General features: G+C 43.7%; 1 protein-coding gene across 2 annotated transcripts in view; it reads right to left on the bottom strand.

The window, feature by feature from the left end:
* Cpeb4 (cytoplasmic polyadenylation element binding protein 4) overlaps positions 1–22,869 on the bottom strand; it is an 82,807-nt gene that overhangs the window by 41,047 nt on the left and 18,891 nt on the right. For both annotated transcript variants that reach the window (XM_070021898.1, XM_070021897.1), the window contains exon 2: positions 18,286–18,367. In XM_070021898.1, coding sequence (XP_069877999.1) covers positions 18,286–18,367 — 82 coding nt within the window. The remainder of the gene's footprint in view (positions 1–18,285; positions 18,368–22,869) is intronic.

A 22,869-nucleotide genomic window follows, 5' to 3' on the forward strand; every position in this document is an offset into this window, starting at 1 on the left:
TGCCTGGCTCAAAGGGCAGAAATCTTTGGCTGGGAGATGATGACTCCATAATGCTATGGGATAGAGGGGCGCTGAGGGGAGCAAAGCTAACTGCCACCCCCCTTTCTGCCCCTCCGCCCTGTTCTCCAGTCAGTTTCTTTTGCCTGCCTAACATTATCCAAAAAAAAAAAAAAAAAGCTTGGCATGGGGGAATGGTCCAATGGCAGGGGATCAAAGCAGGATGATTAGACAAGTTCTCTGTTTCGGTCTTAGTGCTGGGGATTTTCCATTTCACAACACAATTCTATACCCCTCGATTAAGCCATTCAGACTACTAAGAGATGGATACTGGTGGCTCCCGCCTGTCATCCTAGCTTCTCAGGAGGCTGAGATCTGAGGCTCTCAGTTCAAAGCCAACCTGGACAGGAAAAGTCCTGGAGATTCTTCTAATAAACCACACACACACACACACACACACACACACACACACACACACACACACACACACACAGAGACACACACACACACACACACACACACACACACACACACACACACACACACATACACACACACACACACACACACACACAGCCAGAAATGGAGCTGTGGGCAAAATTTAAAAAAAAAATTTTTTTTAAGCTCAGGGGCAAAGCCAGGCCTTAGTTTAACTCCCAGGTCAAGCCCAAAAAGAAAAGACTACTAAGAATATTTTGTATTTAGTATGACTATACATCCAGGATAATAATTGGAGAGACTCAACGCACACCCTCAACCCACTAAGCAAATAAAACCTTCCCCAAACAACCTTAAATCACAATTTGAGTTCAGCAGCACCTTTAAATATGTTTTATAACATCTGCATTTACACACATTTGGAGAACAATCATACATTGATATGTGACATATTTATCATCTAACTAGAATATTTGGTCATTTCAATGAATTCTCAATGCTTCAAATAACTTGGACAGCCCACAAATGCAAAACAAAGACATTTTCAGCGGGCCAAGTTGGCCAACTGTTTCCTACACCATTTTTAGGACTATTTCAAAAAGAAAACTGGAAGCCAGTAGCTCATGCCTGTCATCCTAGCTACTCAGGAAACTGAGATCTGAGGATCACAGTTCAAAGCCAGCCTGGGCAGCAAAGTCCGTGAGACACTTATCTCCAATAAACCACCAGAAAACCGGAAGTGGTGCTGTGGCTCAAGTGATAGAGCACCCAGCGCCCAGGTCCAGAGTTCAAGCCCCAAGACTGATGACAGAAGGAAGGAAGGAAGGAAGGAAGGAAAACTGGGAGCCAATAGCTCATGCCTGTAATCCTAGCTACTCAGGAGGCTGTGATCTGAGGATCTAAGTTCAAAGCCAGCCCAGGAAAAAAAAAAAATACGTGAGACTATTATCTCCAATTAACCAGCAAAAAGTCAGAAGTAGAACTATGAGCAAAAAAGCTCAAGGACAGCACCCCAGGCCCTGAGTTCAAGCCCCAGGACTGGCACCAAAACATTCTTTTAATTAAAAAGAGATAGTCTAAACAGATGAGAGAGCCAGCCTTCAGTCAACTGACTAAATTTCACTGATTTCTCCTGATCTCCCTTCTCTAGCTACTTATACAATATTAACTATTTCCATTTACACCCACCTGATACTCATGTGCTACTTTCATTAGAAGGTATAAACTTTTTTATTTTATAATATAGCACTGTCTGGAACCACCTGTGGTAATTTAGAGATCCTTAAATTCAAGCTAGGCACTAGTGGCTCACACCTGTAATCCTAGCTACTCAGGTGGCCAAGTATAAAACCATGGTTCAAACCCAGCCCAGGCAGTAAAGTCTCTGAGACTCTTGTCCCCAATTAAACACCAAAAAGCTGGAAGTGGTAGAGTGCTAGCCTTGAGTAAAAAAAAAAAAAGTTTAAGGGAGAGAACCGTGGCCCTGAGTTCAAGCCCCAGGACCAGCACAATAAAAAGAAAAAGATCATGAAATTTTGCCCCTTTATTTACAGGTGGAAAAACCAAAGCAGTAGCAAAATCCAAGTCTGAACACAATCCTAAATGTGTGTGTGTGTGTGTGTGTGCGTGTGTGCGTGCATGCGTGTGTGTGTGTGTGTGTGTGTGTGTGTGTGTGTGTGTGTGTGTGTGTGTCAGGGCCTGGGCACTGTCCCTGAGCTCTTTTGCTCAAGGCTAGCACTCTACCACTTCGAGCCACAGCTCTACTTCCAGTTTCTGGTGGTTCATAGGAGATGAACAGTCCCACAGACTTTCCTGTCCAACCTGGCTTTGAACTGGAATCTTCTCATCTCAGCCTCCTGTGTAGGTTAGGGTTACAGGCATGAGCCCCCAGCTCCTGGCTCTTTTATTACTAACAACTTCCTGCCCTTACAATAAGGAGATTAATAGCTGATGTAAACATCTCTACTTAGATAACCGTACTAGATATATTTACTACTGGAATATAATAAGCCAGTGGAAGGTCATGGTTCCCAAGTTCTTTTTATGCTTGGTGCAAGCTTGAACTCACAACCTGGGCACTGTCCTCGAGCTTTTCTATGTTTTGCTCAAGGCTAGGGTTCTACCACTTGAGCCACAGCTCCACTTCCAGGTTTTTTGGTGCTTACTTGGAGGTAAGACTCTCACAGACTTGCTTGCCCAGGCTGGCTTTGAACCGCAATCCTTAGATCTCAGCCTCTGGAGTAGCTAGATTACCAAGGTGAGCCACTGGCGCCCAGCTGCTTTTAAGTTCGTATGCTTCAAATCATTACAGCTCTTTAAAATTTGCACTGTCTTGCTGGGCACTAGAAAGTATCTTCTAAGAAGCTGACTGCACCTTCTTTGTCCCCCACACAACTTCCATGTGACCAATTGGATTGGAAAAAGATTATGAAATTGCTTTTTACTTAGAGTTCCAGGAACATTCTTCCCTTTTCTCCCTCCCTCCCCCCCCCCCGCCCCTCTCTCTCTCTCTCATCTCTTCCTTTCCTTCCTTTCTTTCTTTTTTTTTTGGGGGGGGGGATCCAGTTGTGGGCCTGTACTCTGGGCCTGGGCGCTGTCCCTCAGCTCTTCAATTCAAGGCTAGCACTCTACCACTTGAGCCACAGCGCAACTTCCAGCTTTTTCTGCTTATGTGTTATTTGGAGCAGGGGGAGTGTGTGGTCTGATGCCGGGGATTTTTTTTTTTTTTTGGGGGGGGGAGGTCCGGTCGTGGGGCCTGGACTCTGGGCCTGGGCGCTGTCCCTCAGTTCTTCAGCTCAAGGCTAGCGCTCTACCACTTGAGTCACAGCGCCACTTCCGGCTTTTTTCTTTCTGCTTATGTGGTGCTGAGGAATCGAACCCAGGGCCTCATGCATGCAAGGCAAGCGCTCTACCACTGAGCCACCTTCCTGGCCCATCGCAAACATTCTTAATGGACTGGTTACCCAGTAAATAAAACAAAAGCCTGGCTTCTAGAACTGAGGGCAATGGTGTAGGACTGGATTCAGAACTAGTCAATTAGTACAGCCATCCCTTATATCTTTTGAAAATGGTAATTAGTGTAAAACTCATTAAAAAGTCCAACTGTAGCAAGGTGCCAGTGGCTCATGCCTGTCATCCTAGCTACTCAGGAGGCTGAGATCTGAGGATCAGGATTCAAAGCCAGCCTGGGCAGGAATGTCTGTGAGACTTTGATCTCCAATTAAGCACCCTCTCCCAAAAAAAAAAGCCAGAAGTGGAGCCGTGGCTCAAGTGGTAGAGTGCCAGCCTTGAGCAAAAAGAGCTCAGGGACAGCACCCAGCACAAAGATATACACAAATGAGACGTATACAGTTGATAAATTCAACAACTGCAGCCAAAATTCAGGTAAGACAATCCACGCAACTCAGGAAGTAATTAATGTTTGTGGCCCAACTGTAAACTGTTCCCTCCCTTCCGGTTGCTAAGCTGCACGTGAAGCGAATGTTGCACGTGAAGCGAATGTTGGAGCTTTTTTTTCTTTTTCTTTTTCTTTTTTTATGACAGCTATGAATCAGGCAGTGTTGCCTTCCCTCCCCCAGAGCTACCCAACAACAGCCCATGATTACACAACAGGATCAAGGAAGGACTTAGGATTTCGCAGACAACAATGGACTTATTAAACAAATATGTTAATGCAATCACAGACAACAAGACTCAAAGTCACCTGTGTAATTTTATAGGAATCTAATAGAATTTTTGGAAAGAAAACATAACAAAGTGCTACTACCAAAATATGCACAATACACATATTCATTGACATGGGAGTTTGAGCAACACCCTAAATATTCTGGAACCCCCTGTCTCGTGCAGTAGAGAACCCTAACATGTACCTTGGTTACACTGTTGGCCAAGTCTGAAAGCTTACTACACTTAACTGCCAGCAGATTTTGCTTCTGAATGGAGAATATTTTTTATGCCTCTATCCTGACAAAAATCCCATGCTTATTTAAGTTTCATCCAATGCTTAATATGACAACATAAACTATTCAAGAAAAGCACTTAGCCCAGTACTGCCAGGGGCTCACACCTGTAATCCTAGCTACTCAGGAAGCTGAGATATGAGGACGGAGGTTTGATAATAGCCAGGCAGGAAAACTGATGATATTCTTATGTCTAATTAACTACCAAAAAGAAAAACTAAAGTGGAGCTGTAGCTCAAGTGATAAGTGTTAACTTTGAGTGAGAAAGCAGGTCAGCAGTAAGCCCTGAGTTGCAGACTCAGTATCAGCACCAAAAATAAAAATTATAACCACTTGTTACTGTGTTTCCTAATTACTGCTTGTTTTCTGAGTGTTTAACTAGTGTCTCTATCATCTATTCCTGTGTCAAACAAAATTAAATCACAACAGCCATAAAATATGAGAACCTGAATACAACTGAAAATATATTAATGAGGTAAATTAATTTTAAACTTTAAGATCTTCAAGCTTACTATTATTTCCCTGTACCTGCCCCACTTTACCCTCACCTCTCACCCAGGTAAAATCTCAGTTGTGACAACACTGACCACTCAGTTTTCATACTCAGGACTTCAGAGAACAGGGTTCTGTGTGCCCAACTTCCTGGATACAAGTAAAAGGACACGGGGCGCTGCTGGCTCAAGCCTATCATCATCCTCGCTTCTCCAGGGGCTGACATCTATGGCTCGAGGTTTGAAAAGCCAGGGCAGAAAAGTCCATGAGACTCTCCCAATAAACCACACAAAAAAAGCTAGAAGTGGCGCTGTGGCTCAAGCGGTAGAGCACCAGCCTTGGGCACAGAAGCTGAGGACGGTGCCCAGGCCCTGAGTTCGAGTCCCCAGATTGGGGGGAGGGGGGGGGAGTAAGGGACTGCTCAAATAGTATAGATATAAGACAAACTCTCCCTTTGTGACAACTGCTTGCGTGATGATCATAGTAATAGAATGTATTCTCGGGCTGGCGGGCGGAGGCTGCGCATGTGCGTGCATAAACGGGCACAGGGGGGCCCGGGGAGCTCAGAGGGAGGAGGAGGAGGAGGAGGGCTTGAGCCCAATGCGATTCGCAAACTCAACATCCACACACCCCCTTTTTTCCCTCTCGTCCCGGCATCATCTTCCCTTTCCCTCCTCCCCTTAGAGAGAAAACCAAAAACACACAAACAACAACAACAACAACAACAACAAGCAGATCTGGAAAGGTCGGGGGGGGGGGGGGGCTGCAGTCTGGTTTACACGTCTAAGTTCAAAGTCCAAACCATCTCTGCTTAGATTGGCCCGGGAGGAATCTAATAATAGACCCTGCAGAGGCTCGGGAAGGAGCAGGCCGGGCCGAGCTCCGAGCAGGTGAGCAGGCCCTCCGCGCACGCGCACGCGCACGCGCGGGCCCGGCCTCCCCCCCCCCCCCCCCCCCCCCCCCCCCCGTTACCTCAGCACGCCGGGCCGGGTCCGCTCCGAGGGAGGCCGCCGGGGCGCAGCTCAGACCGGTCCAAGGTCACGGCCAGGCCTGGGCCGGGGGGGGGGGGGGGGGGGCGGGGAGCCGGCAGAAGGGCGGGGGACACCCTTCGTTTCTCAACAGCCTCCCGCACCACGGGACTTGGGGTCGGGTTGCGACTATCCTCTTTGCGCTCTACCCGCCTCGAGTCATCCTGAGGCTTCTAGAAGGGTGAGAGCGGTCTGCTCGCTGGAGGCGCCCCCCCCCCTCTGGTGCTGTGAGTGAACTTGGTATCGCCCAAACAGAACAAGGGAAAGACCGGCCCCGCCCGCCCGGGGAGTTGAGGAAGGGCGGGGCCGGGCCGGGGTGGGCGGGGCCGGGGCCGGGGTGGGCGGGGCCGGGCGGGGCCAGTCAGGGCGAGGCCGGGCCGGGGTGGGCGGGGCCAGCCAGGGCGAGGCCGGGCCGGGGTGGGCGGGGCCGAGGTGGGCGGGGCCGAGGTGGGCGGGGGCGGGGCCAGGCCGGGTGGGCGGGGCCGGACGCCTCCGCACCTGGGTTGGACACCGCCAGGCCCTCCAGCCCGCCACCAGAGGAGAGGTCTGCTACCAGGTCAGTCAGTCATTTATACGGAAGATGAAATTGGATTTTGAAACCAAATTAAAAAACAAACCCCACCGGTCTGCAGGGTCTGTTTAGCTTTGTGTCCTGCGCCGGTAAATGTCCCTAAAGGAAAATATCCTAGTCCTTTTTTAAAAAGCTGGAGGGGGGTGAGTGGGCTTCAGGCTAAGAATCGATTCTTCTCCCCCACCAGGTCAAGGGCGGGGTGGCTTGGACCCGGGTCATTTGAAGGGATGGGGGGCGGGGGAGGTGGGGGAAACAAGGGAGAGAGGGGGTGCGTTGATCGCAATGCACTGGACACTCCTCTGTACGACTGCTTCAAGATGGTCATTAACAACAGGGGGAGGAGGATGGGAAGGTGGCTCGGTGGTAGAGCGCTTGCCTTGCACGCATGAGGCCCTGGGTTCGATTCCTCAGCACCACACACTCAGAAAAGGCTGAAAGTGGCGCTGTGGCTCCAGTGGTAGAGTCCTAGCCTTGAGCTGAAGAGCTGAGGGACAGCGCCCAGGCCCAGAGTTGAAGCAACATGACCAACGACAACAACAAAGTACATATACATACATACATATATATGGGGGGGGGAGAATGTGAAATATGGGAGGGAAATGTGGGGGAAAGGGCAGGAATATATAAGCAGAGGTCCCGGTGGAAGACGGGGAAAATGAAAGGAGGGTGGAGTATGATCAAAATCCTTTATGTACAAAATGGGACAATGAAGGTTGGGGAGAAGGAAGTGAGGAATGAGGGAGAGGGTCAGGCGGTACACTGAATCATATACAGCCATGTCTAAATGAGACTTCTTGTGCAGCTAACTGATACAAATGTGAAAACACTGGGGGGAAATTACCTGTTCTAAAATTGTGACATGCAAATCCAACTTAAATTTAAAAGTTTTAATACCATATACACACACACACACAGACACCAGTCCTCCTCAAAATAAATCTAACACTAAAGCAATGAAGTTCTTTCAAGTATTTCATCTGAAATTTATCATCATAAACTCATCATCTGAAATTTATATTACTTTGATTTTTTTGTGTTGTTTTTGTACTAGTCTTGGGGTTTGAACTCAGGGCATGGGCACTATCCCTGAGCTTCTTTTTGCCCAAGGCTAGTGCTCTACCTCTTGAGCCACACAGCTCTACTTCCATTGTTTTTGGGGGGTAGTTTCTTGAAAACAGAATCTCATGAACTTTCCACCTGAGCTGACTTCAAATTGTGATCCTCAGACCTCAGCCTCCTGAGTTGCTAGGATGACAGGCATGAGTCACTAGCACCTGGCTTTGAAACTTATACTTCTGCCCAAAGTATTTCAAGTTTGTAACATATGACCCAATTTAAATGACAAAATTGTCTCCTGTGTTCAGCAACTCTCAGCAGGTTTCTAGAAATAGCTGTCCATAGAGCAGCCAGTGTCTCTATAAAACCTGTCCTACATTGTCTGTGTGTGGGTACAGAACAGCTCTTCTCCAAAATAAGAGAATGACATGATGGTAGTTTGGAGCATGAGAATATGAAGAGAACTGTATATAAAAAGAAAAAGGGTTTCTAGCAATCATTTATTGTACATTTGTGATAAAAATAAAATAAAAAGCACCAAATGATTTCTCTCCTGACTACAAATGATATAGAATTTTAAAAACTGTCTCATCAATCATTCTTATTTTTATTTATTTATTTTTGGGGCAAAGTTGTAGGGCTTGAACTTAGGGTCTGGGTGCTGTCCCTGAGCCTCTTTGTGCTCAAGGCTAGTGCTCTACTACTTGAACCACAGCACCGCTTCAGGTTTTTGAATGGTTCATTGGAGATAAGAGTCTCATGGGGACTTTTCTGTCCAGACTGGCTTTGAACCACGATCCTCAGATCTCAGCCTCCTGAGTAGCTGGGATTACAGGTGTGAGCCATTGGCTACCAGCCTATTTTTTTACTTTTATTGCTTTTGATGCCTGTCCTGGGACTTGAACTTGGCCTGAGCTTTGGTCCCTTAGCTTTTGTGGTCAAGACTAGCATTCTACCACAGCTCCACTTATGGCTTTTCTTGGTGGCTCATTGGAGATAAGAGTCTCACAGACTTTCCTCCCAGGGCTGGCTTTGAACCGTGATCCTCAGATCTCGGCCTCCTGAGTAGCTGGGGTGATAGGTGTGAGCCACCAGCACCCAACTAGATCACTTTTGGAGAGTCACATTATGTATTTATATATATATATATATATATATATATATATATATATATATATATATATATATGAAATCAATGAAACAAGCTTGGAATATTAAACTGCACTGAGTTTCCAGGTTCTCTTCTGGAGAGAACATTATGCATTCTTGTGCTTAGCAACAAAGAAAGAGGCACAGATGGAACCATTACTTGCAGGCTCGTGCATGGATTTGTTTCAGACAAATCTGCAGTGATGGAAATCACAGGGGGGGAGGGGGAGGGCCTCTAAATTGAATAAACAAGGAAGAAAGGAAACCTCAGAGGTGCTTTTAAATGCAAGGTCATAACACCTTTGGCAATGAAATGCAGAGCTTGGGGAAGGAGATCTAGTGCTCCTCAAATGAATTCATCTTAAATGAATATGCAGGAAACCAGGGAGGCAGTCATGGGTTTGACATGAGACCATTACTTGCTCTACATATGCAATAGATATCCTCAGCAAGAGATATGGTAGTGTAAGAGACTAGTACTCTGAACAACCCCACACTTCTGAATGCAATCATTATTGTTTACATATAAATCAAGACATTTGAAATGTCCCAAAATGACAGGAATTGTGATTGATGGGTAGAGTACTGGCCCCCCCACCTCCTTCCAAAAACTGGAAGCAAGATATAGTCTGAAAATAACGTGAAGAGACTCCATTGTCAAAATATTCAATGTAGTTAATGTCTTAAAGAACAACTATTAAATGGCAACTCCTTTATAGAACTACTTACAGATAATAGTAAAGAAAAAAAAGGACAACTCTATTGTTTTGACAATTTACAGATGGCTTTGTTCTTGCAATAATTTTGCTGTCTCATTTGGCTTCTTCATGAAAGGACTCCAGTTGGGTGTTAAACAGCTTTTAACTATACGATTTAAAACAATCCGTCACTATGATGAAATTGTAAATTGTTACATTCTGTCTGACAATCTGATCATTTTCAAGTACATTTTTGTCTCTTTCTCCAGGGCTCTCTCATTCAGGCCTTGGTTTATTCCTATATCTTTTTTTTTCCTTTTCTTTTCTTTTTTCTTTTCTTTTTGTGCCAGTTCTGGGGCTTGAACTCTGGACCTGGGCACTGTCCATAAGCTTTTGTGCTTAAGACTAACACTTCTACTTCCAGCTTTTTGCTGGTTCATTGGGGATGAGTGTCTCATGGATTTTCTTGCCTGGGCTGCCTTTGAAGCACAATCCTCAGATCTCAGCTTCCTGAATAGCTAGAGTCCCTTCACTCATTGGAGAATACCAAAATGCTCCATTATTATAGAGATCCCTAATACTGTCTACACTGAATAGGACACCACTGTGTGATTTCATCTATCTATGTCTGATCTATATGCTACAGAAGGCTAAAAACAGCCAGGCGCCAGGTGGCTCACACCTATTGTAATCCTAGCCACTCAGAAGGCTGAGATCTGAGGATCGAGGTTCAAAGCCAGCCCAGGCAGGAAAGTCCGTGAGACTCTGATCTCCAATAAACCACCAGAAAACCAGAAGTGGCACTGTGGCTCACATGGTAGAGTGCTTACCTTGAGCTGAAAAGCTCAGGGGCAGCACCCAGGCCCAGAGTTCAAGACCCACGACTGACAAAAAAAAGAAAAAGAAAGCTGAAAACACATGAACTCACATGTGGTTTTCATCTATTTCACGCAGCTCCCTTTCTAAACAGTAAGTACCAAGTTCACGGGCAAGCAAAACAAACACAAAAATCCCAGAAATGACAGTAAGATAACAAAACTCACAAAATAATCAGGCTTCTCAAAAACAATCAGGCTTCCCCTGAACCAAGAACGAATTTACTTCTGCCTGATAAAATAGTAGCAAGGCACAAGGTGCCACATGGGAGATCAAAATTCAAAACTAGTCTGGATTCCTGGCTCTTGACTTTTGAGACTGGGTGTACAGCAAAGGAAATGAAGTCCGTCTCCCAGGACATGCTTCTGGGATTCTCTCCTGCGCTGGCTTGAGAGAAGGCAATACACAATTTGTAGGAGGAAAAAAAATAGCATAGAAACCTACCAGCTGATCAGAGAAAGGCCTCCAAGAATAAGTATAGGAGGTCATTTTCCTCCCCCAAGAGCTAAGGCCCCGTACAGGGAGTACATGATAGCAACTTTAAAATTCTTAGAAAAACAATCTTACAAGAAAGAACTTAAAATACCTCATGCCTGTAATCCTAGCTACTCAGGAGGCTGAGACGTGAGGATCATGGGTCAAAGCCAACCTCGGCAGTAAAGTCTGTGAGACTTATCGCCTATTAACTAGCTAAAAGCTCCAGGTGGAGCTGTGACTCAAGTGTTAAGAGTGCTAACCTTGAGTACAAAAGCTCAGAAACAAAAAAACTCAGGCTCTGAGTTCAAGACCCAGGACCAGCATGCGCATGCACACATACACATGGATACATGTGTGCACATACACAATTTATTAGAGAAAAAATGATTTTAAAAGGTCTGGGAAGGTGGCTCAGTGGTAGAGCACGTGCCTTGCATGCATGAGGCCCTGGGTTTGATTCCTCAGCACCCCATAAGCAAAAAGAAAAAAGCCGGAAGTGGTGCTGTGGCTCAAGTGGTAGAGCGCTAGTCTTGAGCTGAAGAGCTGAGGGACAGTGCCCAGGCCCAGAGTTCAGGCCCCACAACCAGACCCCCAAAAAAAAATTATTTTAAAAAAAACAGCTGAGATCAGCGACACATTCCTAAAGACATTCAAATACTAAATTTGAAAGTCCAAACACATATCAAGCATTTTGCTTGTTGATGGCAAAAATAAAAATTCTACATTCCACCTCGGCACCCATGGATCATGCTTACAATTCTAAACCTGAAATCTGAGAACCATAATCTCTAGCCAACCCAGGTAGACAAATCTGAGACTCTTATCTCTCATTAGCCAGCAAAAACTTGGAACTGGAGATTTGGCTTAAGTGGTACAGCACCAGCCAAAAAAGCTGAGCAAGATCTCCATACCCTGAGTTCAAGCCCCAGTACCAGCTCACGCACACAAAGAAATCCTAAATTCCATTATAGCGAGGGAAATTTCTTTTTTCCAAAATGGAAAATTGAAGTTCAGTTTTCTGGCTTTCTCTTTTACATTTAAATTAATATGAGCCTCATCATTAGATTGTAGCTCTGAATCAATTTTAGGCACTATTGAACATACATATAAACAGAGAGAGAACTAAATGAGGTCATTCATAATATGCTTATGAAATCATTTTAAACAAAATAAAACAACGAACACAAAGATACAATTTGCCTTCATATGATTAAAGTCTTTTTTTTTTTTTTTTTTTTTTTTTTTTGTCGGCCGTGGGGCTTGAACTCTGGGCCTGGGCGCTGTCCCTCAGCTCTTCAGCTCAAGGCAAGCACTCTACCACTTGAGCTATAGCACCACTTCCGGTTTTCTGGTGGTTTATTGGAGATAGGAGTCTCATGGTCTCTCCTGCCCGGGCTGGCTTTGAACCGCGATCCTCAGATCTCAGCCTCCTGAGTAGCTAGGATTACAGGTGTGAGCCACCAGCGCCCGGCTGATTAAAGTCTTTTAAACAAAATTAAGCATATCATGACAAACCATACAGAATTCTAAATACTCACATACAGTGAGACCATAAGAGGATCTTAAGAGTGAATCACAAAGGCACAAGGCCTAACAGCCTTTTTTTTTCTTTTTTCTTTTCTTTTTCTTTTTTTTTTCTCTATCAGTCGTGGTTCTTGAACTCTGGGCCTGGGCACTGTCCCTGAGCTCTTCAGCTCAAGGCAAGCGCTCTACCACTTGAGCCACAGTGTCACTTCCCATTTGCTGGTGGTTCAGTGGAGGAGATACAGACTTTCCTGCCTGGGCTGGCTTTGAACCTGGATCCTCAGATCTCAGCCTCCTGAGTAGCTAGGATGACAGGTATGAGCCACTGGTGCCCGGCAAAGCCTCTTTATATTTATATAAAGTAATATACATACTGAAACAAACTCCAAAATATGGAAACAAAAGGCTTTGTCTTTTGTTTTTAGTTTTTGATGATTCCGTCTTCTTTAACTTATATATAGTATATTCACATATATATCTTTGAGAGAATGGAGTTGGAGAGCACAGAACTTAAGGGGAAAAGGTGAAAAAGTACAGTTCTGGAGCTCACTGGACAGAATGGAAGTGACCTAAACAACCCATGGGTGGAGATGGGAGGGAGGGACTGGAAAACAGTGAAGGAACAAAAGATACTGTACGAAAGGAAATGTACTCACTGCCTGACTCATTCGACTGTAACCCTTCTGTACCTCACCTCTATAATAATCAAGTACATTTTTCAAAAGTAAACATATTAACTCTTTTCATTGAATTTCCACCCTTTCAAAAGAGGTATATTATTGTCTACTAGTTTCAGAGAATTAGTGTCACTTTTCTATTGTTCCTAAGGAAGTTCCTGAGAAAACTATTGTCAATATGAATTGTCAGACTTTAGATCGCTATTTTTAAAAGGCAATGCATTATGTTTAATGTACTCAAATTTCCGTTATCACCGGTAAGCAAAATCTCAAGACCGGTGGCTCACGCCTGTCATCCTAGCTACTAAGGAGGCTGAGATCTGAGGATCTCAATTCAAAGCCAGCCCAGGCAGGAAAGTCCAGGAGACTCTTATCTCCAATGAACCACCAGAAACCAGAAGTGACGCTGTGGCTCAAGTGGTAGAGCACTCACCTTGAGCTGAAGAGCTGAGGGACAGCGCCCAGGCCCAGAGTTCAAGCCCCATGACTGACAGAAAGAAAAAAGAAAAAAAAAAAAGGAAAAAAAAAATCTCTCAAGACCGAACTGAAGAATAGAGCTGGGCACTGGTGGCTCACGCCTGTAATCCTAGCTACTTGGGAAGATAAGATATGAGGATCACAGTTCTAATTGAGCCCAAGCAGTAAAGTCCTGGGGACTTATCTCCAATTAGCCAACAAAATGCAGAAAGTGGAGCTGTGCCCTAGGGGTTAAGTGAAAAAATTAAAGAACAGGGACCATGTCCTAAGTTCAAGCCTAGTACTGGAAAAATTTTAAAGAAAAATAGAAAATTAAAGCATAATGTTGCTAAAGCTCTCTAAGTCAGATGAAGAGTTTACCAAGAAATAAACTATTCCCCTAAGCAGGTTAACACTTGGTAGAGGTAGAGTACAATGATATATAAAGTTAGAATCTTAGTTATTAAAACTAAAAATCCCTTTGTATGACTCTTTAAAGCAATATATATATATATATATATATATATATATAAGCAACACTTATATGTATATGTAAAGGCAACTAAATTGTACAACTCTTTGAAATAATTTATATAAAGTAACAAATGGAAAAATATATAAAGCTAATATATACAAATATATATAAAGTTTTTATATATAATCCATATATATGAATATATATGGTAAACTGAGGAAAATCAAAGGAAATGTATTCATTACGTGACTAATGAAATGGTAACCCCTCTGTCCAACACCATAAAAATAGCAATAAAATTATATTTTCTTTAAGAAGAAAAGGCAAGCATAACTGGAAACTGGTATTTTAGGGCCAGGCATTGATCTATGGCTTTCCTAAAGTTTTGTCAACAAAACACACAGCATACTCACTGATTAGCTAACCTGAAGTTTGAGACTAGGGTTCTTATTTGATAAGCATGAGAACATTAGTACATTCTAAGGCAATCCTTATCATTTCAGAGTGTCCTTCACAAAGTAGAAGATAGCAAATTGTATAGCCACATCCAGTTGTTTAAACCTCACAACCACCACAAACCCTAGCAGCACAGTGGTACACTGAAATCCAAAGCTGATGGCGAAATCCAGGGTTTTCCACTCTGAATCACAAGTTCACAAAATCTTTCCCTTCCCAAAATAGATCAATTGCACACAATCTTTTTGAGGCACATCAGCAAAAGGATTTAATTTTGGTATAAAAAAAAATAAGAAACTTGGGTAGACATACAAAATGAAAGTAGGCTTTCAATGATAACCAATTTGGAGGGAAAAAAAGAGGTCCTGCCTAAATATGATAAAGCCAGGAAAATCCTGCAGTTAATCCTAAAACTATGTGTGTGAAACTCTATGTAACTAAAGTAATAATAGTTACAATCTTGCTTCTTTAAAAGTATCACTTAAGATATTGTATCTACTGCTGCTTGCTACTTTTTCTGATTTAAAAAAAAAACAAAAACAAAAACCTGCCAGGCCCAGATGGCTCACACCTGTCATCCTAACTACTCAGGAGGTTGAGATCTGAAGATCATGGTTCAAAGCCAGCCCGGGCAGGAAAGTGGGTGAGACTCTTTATCTCCAATAAATCACCAGAAAACCGGAAGTGGCGCTGTGGCTCAAGTGCTAGCCTTGAGCTGAAGTACTAAGGGACAGCACCCAGACCCAGAGTTTAAACTCCATGACCTACAAAAACAAAACAAAACAAAACCAAAAAACCACACACACTTATCATGAGAACTATATAGGGGACTCTCAAGAAATTGCTGAAGGAATTTAGCACAATTAAGAATAAATATCCTAGCCTGGCCCTGATGGCTCACGCCTGTCATCCTAACTACTTAGCAGATTGAGATCTGAGGATTGTGGTTCAAAGCCAGCCTGGAAAGAAAACTTGGTGAGCCACTTATTTCTACTCAACTACCAAAATGGCCAAGTGGTAGAGTGCCAGTACCGGCACAAAGAAAAGAAAATGTCTTTTGGCTACTTTTGTGTACAGCTGTAGTGTGTGGGTATGGGTGTGTGTGTGTGTGTGTGTGTGTGTGTGTGTCTGTGTGTGTCTGTGTGTGTGTCTGTCTGTCTGTGTCTGTGTACAAGGGCTTGAACTCAGAGCCTGGGCACTGTCCCTTAGCTTTTTTGCTCCAGGGTGGTTAGGCTACCACATCCACTTCTAGCCTCTTGCTGGCTAATTGAAGACAAAAGTCTCATGGACTTTCTTGCTCGGGCTAGCTTCAAATCACAATCCTCAGCTCTCAGCCTTCTGAGTAGCTAGGATTGCAGGTGTGAGCCACCAGTGGCAGGCTTGTTCTTTACTTCTAATTGTAAAATGATTATAGAGCTACAGCATTTGCAAACAAGTCTAAGAGACCCTTGATGTGCCGTTTCCTCTGTGTGTCCAATGGCCACATCTTACCGAACCACAGCATGGAACCGGGAAGCTGAAGCTGGGCAATCCACAAAACCTATTCAGATTCAGGGCTGGGAAGGTGGCTCAGTGGTAGAGCACTCGCCTTGCATGCATGAGGCCCTGGGTTCGATTCCTCAGCACCACATAAGCAAAAAGAAAAAAGCCAGAAGTGGTGCTGTGGCTCAAGTGGTAGAGCGCTAGCCTTGAGCTGAAGAGCTGAGGGACAGCACCCAGACCCATGACTGCAAAAAAAACAACCTATTCAGATTCATCATCCAGAGCTACTTTCTAAGTGCACAATTATTTTCTGTTTCTAGCCCTTATATTCTCTTCACTTTTATGGTGAGAAACAGAGAGGCTGAAGGGCAATGCCGTTCAAGACTGTTCAAAGAGGCTGGGAATGTGGCTTAGTGGTAGAGTGCTTGCCCCATAAACATGAAGCCCTGGTTCAACTCCTCAGTACCACAAACACAGAAAAGGCCAGAAGTGGCGCTGTGGCTCAAGTGGTAGAGTGCTAGCCTTGAGCATAAAGAAGCTCAGGGACAGAGGCCAGGTCCTGAGTTCAAACTCCAGGACTGGCAAAAAAAAATAAAAGAATGTTCAAAAGTAGCTAAGTGCCAGTGGCTCATGGAGGCTGAGATCTGAGGATCGCGGTTCAAAACCAGCCTAGGGAAGGGAGACTCTGTGAGACTCTTCTCACCAATAAATTACTTTAAAAAGCCAGAAGTGGTCCTGTAGCTCAAAGGGTAGAGCACTAGCTTTGAGCACAAAGAGACTCAGGAATAGCACCCAGGCCTAGAGTTAAGCCCCACAACTGACAAAATAATAATAATAATAATAATAATAATAATTTCAAAGGTAGCAAAATGAAAGTGCGGGAGATCTTTTTATTTAGCCACAGCACACACATCTGGATTCGAGTCATTGCATAAGGAATTCAGTTCAAACCTTCTAAACATTCCTATTTTCCAAGCTATTTCATGAGATAGATGACTATTTTCATCTTTCCAGAATCCCCAAAGCTTTCCTCACTAGAAAATTTACCTCTACTGGTCTATTGAAAAGTAGTTTAAAAACATTCTTTTCTGCAACTGTACTATGACTTAACCTTACAGGAAAACTAGGTTGGGTTTGTTACAACTGGAAGCAACCAGTGACTTTGCCCTTTTCATCTAGAGCAAAGCTCAATTTATGGTACAAATCAGGCTCATTAAATACCAGATAGATGCATGCATGGATGAAAGAAAGATGGCTAGATGATGGATGATGAATGATAGACAAATGGATGGATGGACGAATGGATGGATGGATGGAATAATGGATAGATGGTTGAATGGATGGATAGATGGATGGATGAATGGTTGAATGGATGGATGGATGGGTAGATGATGGATGAATGGATGCATGCATGCATGAACAAATTAAGTAACCAAATATACCAAACCTTTCAAATGTCCTGAAAACAACAAAACCTGCTTTCTAGTAATCTGATCTTTCTGTGAAGAAAATTCTGATTTTTGGGGAGCTTCCACAAAATCAGAGGAAGGGCCCTAAAGGACATCTAGCCTGGCAATCCTCATTCTGGCTATGTGTTAGAATGTTCTACAACATTTTTTTTTAATACCATGTCCTTATCTCATGCATGAGGTAAGGCCTTGGCATTTGCATTTTTATTTAAGCCCCTAGATGGCTGATCAAAGAAGTCTAGTCAATAAACACAGCCAGTCAGAAACAGTCAGGAAACGAAAATCTAAACAGGAATTATACTATTTTTCAATCAAGACATATAGGGGAAATAAGGAAAAAAATATGAAATGTACTTTAACTGTTGAAATATTTTAATTATTTGGTTAGTTACTTTTCAAATATGAAACTAGCTGGACACTGGTGGCTCACGCCTATTAGCCCAGCTACACAGGAGGCTAAGATCCAAAGGCTCAAGATCCAAGGCTAGCCCAGTGGAAAAAAAAAATAAAAGTCTGAGACCTCATCACCAAAATAACCGGAAAAAAAAAAAAAAAAAAAAAAAAAACAACAACAACTGGGCTGGAGACCCAGTTGACATAGATCAAGTTTACAGCTCAAGGCCTAGCTGATCAAGCAACCAAGCACAGGAATAAAATTAATGTGAAAATAAGCAAAAATTAAAAAAAAAAATCTCCTAACATTTGAGTTCTTTCTGGTATATGGTCATTGTCATTCTGGGCATGATCTACACACCTGGCCATTGAGGTTTCTTTCTGGGATTTTTTTCTTAAAAAAATGAAGTGGAGGGCTGAGTTAATGGTGCATTCTTAGCAATGAGTGCTTTGCAGTACTCGCCGTTGGGATAGTAGCTGTCCATCAGATTAGCTCCATTTTTTTCTTAACCAAAAGCGTTACCAGGTAAAACTGATATGACTCACTAGATACAGAGTGGTTCCATAATCCATAACAACAGTGCAATCAGGTAAGAGAAGCTCCCGGCTTACCTTTAATGGAATCGTTTTCGGCTCTCATGATGTCAATGAGGGAGCTCTCCAGTGAATGCATGTCAAATGTCCTGGGGCGATCCTAAACACACAAACAAACACAGGCTGCGTTTAGACCAGACGATAATGGGGAGACAGAGATCACAAAATGGAGCAAATTTACCCCTCTTCAGAGAACTTTCTTTTTAGTAACATTTCCAAACCATCAGAATCCATTAGAGTGTTTTTGTGTTCTAGCAATAATTTCAACAAAAGCATCACTGTTATTCATAAAGCATAACCCATTAAAATGAATCTTACTGAAGGAAATTAATATAAAGGAAGCTCTTTTTTTGTTAAATCTCCATTGATGAAGATTGCAATAGCATAGCAAAGCTTTCTAAACTTATCCACATAATTGTCTAACAAATTGGCATATATATGCTAAGAGTCGCTATGCTGTCTTGTAAGTCAAAATTTAAAAACAGTTCTCAAATACCTGTTCAACTGATAAATGGTAAAATAGTCCCCAATAAGTATCACTGGGAAACCATAAGATCAACTACATCCTTGATGAAAGATAATACATGCTTGATTTATCCAAATATGACCAAAGCTGTTTTTGAATGCTAATGATATACCTTCTCTAAAGGAACATACAACATACAATAGAGATATCTGTATATCCATGTTTATAGCAACAATATTTACAGGGTTGAAGCTATGGAATCAGCCTAGGGGCCCAATAGCCAATAAGTAAATAAATAAATAAAAAGTGGTGTGACTCTACAATCTATCCAGCAATAAAGAATAACAAAACCAGGTCATCTGCAGGAAAATGGATGGAACTGGAGATCATTGTGTTGAGTGAGCTAAGTACCAGACAATCATGGTTTCAACTGGAAACAGGCTATAATTGCAGCTGCTTGGAAGTCTGAGATCTGAGGATCTCCAGCCTAAGTCAGGAAAGTCCGTGAGATTCTTATCTCCAATTAACCACCAAAAAGCTAGAAGTGGAGCTGTGTTGGCATTAGCTTTGAGACAAAAAGCTCAGGCCCTGAATTCAAGCACCAGGCCCTTATGTATACGTGTGTGCAAGCACGTGCATACACACACACACACAACTTCCTAATAAAATAAAACACAAGCAATAAAATCCATTCCTAATGATAGCCACTCTTCTATGACGTTGTTGGGAGTTCACTATTCTACTTTCCTAGCTAACTTCTTCAACTTGTGGGCTGATAGAGAACATGACGTTGATAACCTTGCCTTCTCATTTGACCTTTTGCAAAGCTTTGTACTGGTAGAAATGCAGGCCACACCTCCTGACCCTACCTTCCCAAGAGGATGGGTTACGGGTCAGGCTTCACAGAGGGAGTGATTCTATAATAACACGCTTTTGATCTTTGTAGCTGGGGAGAGGGAGGGAGGGGGAGGGGAGCCCAAGAGCAGCAACACTTTGGATCTCATCCAACTTGAGAAGTCAAAAAAGAAAAACAAGGTGGTTTGCCAGTAGGGGAGAGAAGGCCCCAGGGGAGAGATGGCTGAGTGGGGACAGGCTTTTACTGTGGGCCACAGGTGCCCTAATCTGCCCCAGAGTTCTACCATCCCTCCCACCGTGGCCACCCCGTTCATCTGCAATTCAATCCAGTCCCAACAATCAGAAAGTTCTCAGTGTGTTTATAAAATGGAGAGAGTACGCTCACGTTGTACTTCAGGTCTGGCAGTGCCTTATGAAAGCATTTTCTTTGGGATAGTGAAATGAAACTGGGGCGGAATTCGAAGGCTAGAAGCGAATACAAAAATCATATTATAAACAGGCTCATCAGTGGCTCACGCTGGTTATCCCAGCTCCACAGGAGGCTGAGTGCTGAGGATTGAGGTTGGAGGCCAGCCCTGGTAGGATCATCTTTGAGACTCTTTAGTTCCAATTAATCACCAAAAAAAAAAAAAAAAATGCTGAAATGGAGGTGAGGCTCAAATGGTAGTGCTAGCTTTGAGGGAACACAGTGCCCAGGTCCTGAGTTTAAGCTCAAGGACAGGTACATGCAGATGCATGTGCGCACGCACGCATGCGCACGCACACACACACACACACACACACACACACACACACACACACACACACACACACAAGTCATACTATCTCACTCCATAGAGGCTGGATTTGTCTTCCGTTCAAGTCCACAAATCATATCTGTAAGCTGGGCCATCCACCATGTCCTTGTCAACACAGACCAGTCCTGCGAGCCAGTTGGTCCCTTGTGGTTCACTTGTCCTTTGGCTGAGAACCCCCAAGGGCAGGAGCTATGTCTTAGATCAAGTTCCTAGTGTGTCTGCTTTAAACAGGCGATGGGCTGGGTCTACAGAGCCATGGCCTTTCCCGGGAGGACTACCCAGAAGCGCCTGGAACACCATCTGTCTTTAAAATGTCATCATTTTCTTGGTGTCTATGACAGGAAAGAGGTTAACACTGCCCCGCGTTTTTACACCGCTGTTTCATAGAAAGCATGCAAATGTTTGCTCACATCAATGAATGGGTGAATTCTAGAAAGTCATTTTGAACCCTTCCAAGTATCTCCTGTCTCCTACTTCCGTGTCTTAGGGCCTGTTTATGTAGTTCTGCTTTCCTGCTGGAGCTCAGTGTGTTTTCTTCTGCCAAACTAAATAACCAGGGGAGTGGAGGAGCGAGGAAAGAAGCCACGTTCTATTCTTCTTCTTCACAGAATGGAACCAATGAGAACCCTTGAATTTCCACAGGTTATATTCTGCCAATCACTCAATGAAAAGACAGGGACTGAAGAGAAGCCGTGGACACAAAAATAAAACACAGCCAACTTTTGTTTGGTTTCTTTTAGAAGAGCTGTTTCTAAGAAGTCAAGAAGGCATAAAAAGCCCTGTGCCCATAGTTCAGGCCCCTGATTTAGCTACTCAGGAAGCTGAGATGTGAGAATCTCGGATCCTGCCTGGGCAGGAAAGTCTGTGAGACTCATGTCCAATGAATCGCTGGCTTTTTAGCCAGAACTATGGAACTATGGCTCAAGTCGTAGAGTGCTAGGCTAGCTTTGAGCATAAAGGCTCTGGGACAGTACCCAGGACAAAAACAAAAATAGAAGAAGAAAAGGAGGAGGAGAAGGAGGAAGAGGAAGGAGGAGGAAGAAGAAGAGGAGAAAGAGGAAGAGGGAGAGGAGGAGGAAGAGCAGGGGGAGGGGAGTAGAGGGGAAGGGGAGGAGGAGGGGGAGGAAGGGGGGCTTGAAAGGTTCAGAATGGGAAATCAGATTTTAGTGAACTACTTCCCAGCTCCCCATACCCCAAATATCTTGCCTAGAACATTTTGCTAAATTTAAACTTAGACTGACTTCCAACTGGCAACATACATTAAAATTTAAATCCTAAATGCAATGCTGCAATGTCAATGATTTAATCCAGGTACCTTTGCTCATGCGTGTAATCCTAGCTACTCAAAAGGATGAGCTTTGAGGATCGCAGTTCAAAGCCAGCCTGGGGCAGGAAAATCTGTGGGATTCTCATGCCACTAAAAACTACCACAAGAGCTGGAAGTGGTGCTGTGGTAGAGTGTTAGCCTTGAGCAAAAAGAAGGTCAGAGACAGCGCCAGGCCCTGAGTTCAAGCCCCAGGACTGGCCAAAAAAAAAGAAAAGATTTTAGTAATTTTTTTGATAGAAAAACAGCACTATCCTCTTTTTTTTACACTCAGACTATTCTTCCCTTGAATTTGTCACCATTTCACTCTGTGGTCACAAGTAAGTTGCACTACACAACCCCTTGTCAATTAATACTGACCCTCAGAGTACAGTGTTAAGGTCTCTTAAGTTCTACATGAATTCAGAAGGAATCAGCCAGGCGCTGGTAGCTGACATCTGTCATCCTAGCTATTCAGGAGGCTGAGACTTGAGGATCAAGGTTCGAAGTCAGCCAAGGCAGGAAAGTCCCCGTGAGACTCTTGTCTCCAATGAACCACTCAAAAACCAGAAGTGGCGCTGTGGCTCAGGTGGTAGAGTCCTAGCCTTGAACACAAAGAGGCTCAGGGGCAGCACCCAGGCCCTGAGTTCAAGCCCCAGGCCTGGCAAAAATAAGAAAGAATCAGAGCCTCAACAGATTGCTGGTGATAATATTAAATGCAGGGTTAGACTTACTCTTAACTGTATTTGTATACACTTAGCATAAACTACATTTGTATAATATTTTCTTATGATGTTCATGTGAGATACATAGAGATATACTGTGTGTGTGTGTGTGTGTGTGTGTGTGTGTGTGTGTGTGTGTGTGTGTGTGTGTGTGTGTGTGTGTGTGTGTGTGTGTGTGTGTGTGTGTTAGTACAGGGGATTGAACTGAGGATCTTGTACTCTCCCTTAGCTTTTTCACTGAAGGATGGATGTTCTACCATTTGAGCCACACCTCCACTTCCAGCTTTAGTTGGTTACTTGGAGATAAGAGTCTCATGGACATTTCTACCTAGGCTGGCTTTGAACTTTGATCCTCAGATCTCACCTTCCTGAGCAGCTAGGATTATATTGGTGTGAGCAACGAGGTCTAGCTCATATGACATTTTATCTCTTATGATGTTCTGCTAATTCAGAGTT

Source organism: Dipodomys merriami, unplaced genomic scaffold (genome assembly GCF_024711535.1).
Source record: "Dipodomys merriami isolate MVZ:Mamm:240054 unplaced genomic scaffold, mDipMer1.0.p SCAF_1467, whole genome shotgun sequence".
Classification (NCBI taxonomy): domain Eukaryota; kingdom Metazoa; phylum Chordata; class Mammalia; order Rodentia; family Heteromyidae; genus Dipodomys; species Dipodomys merriami.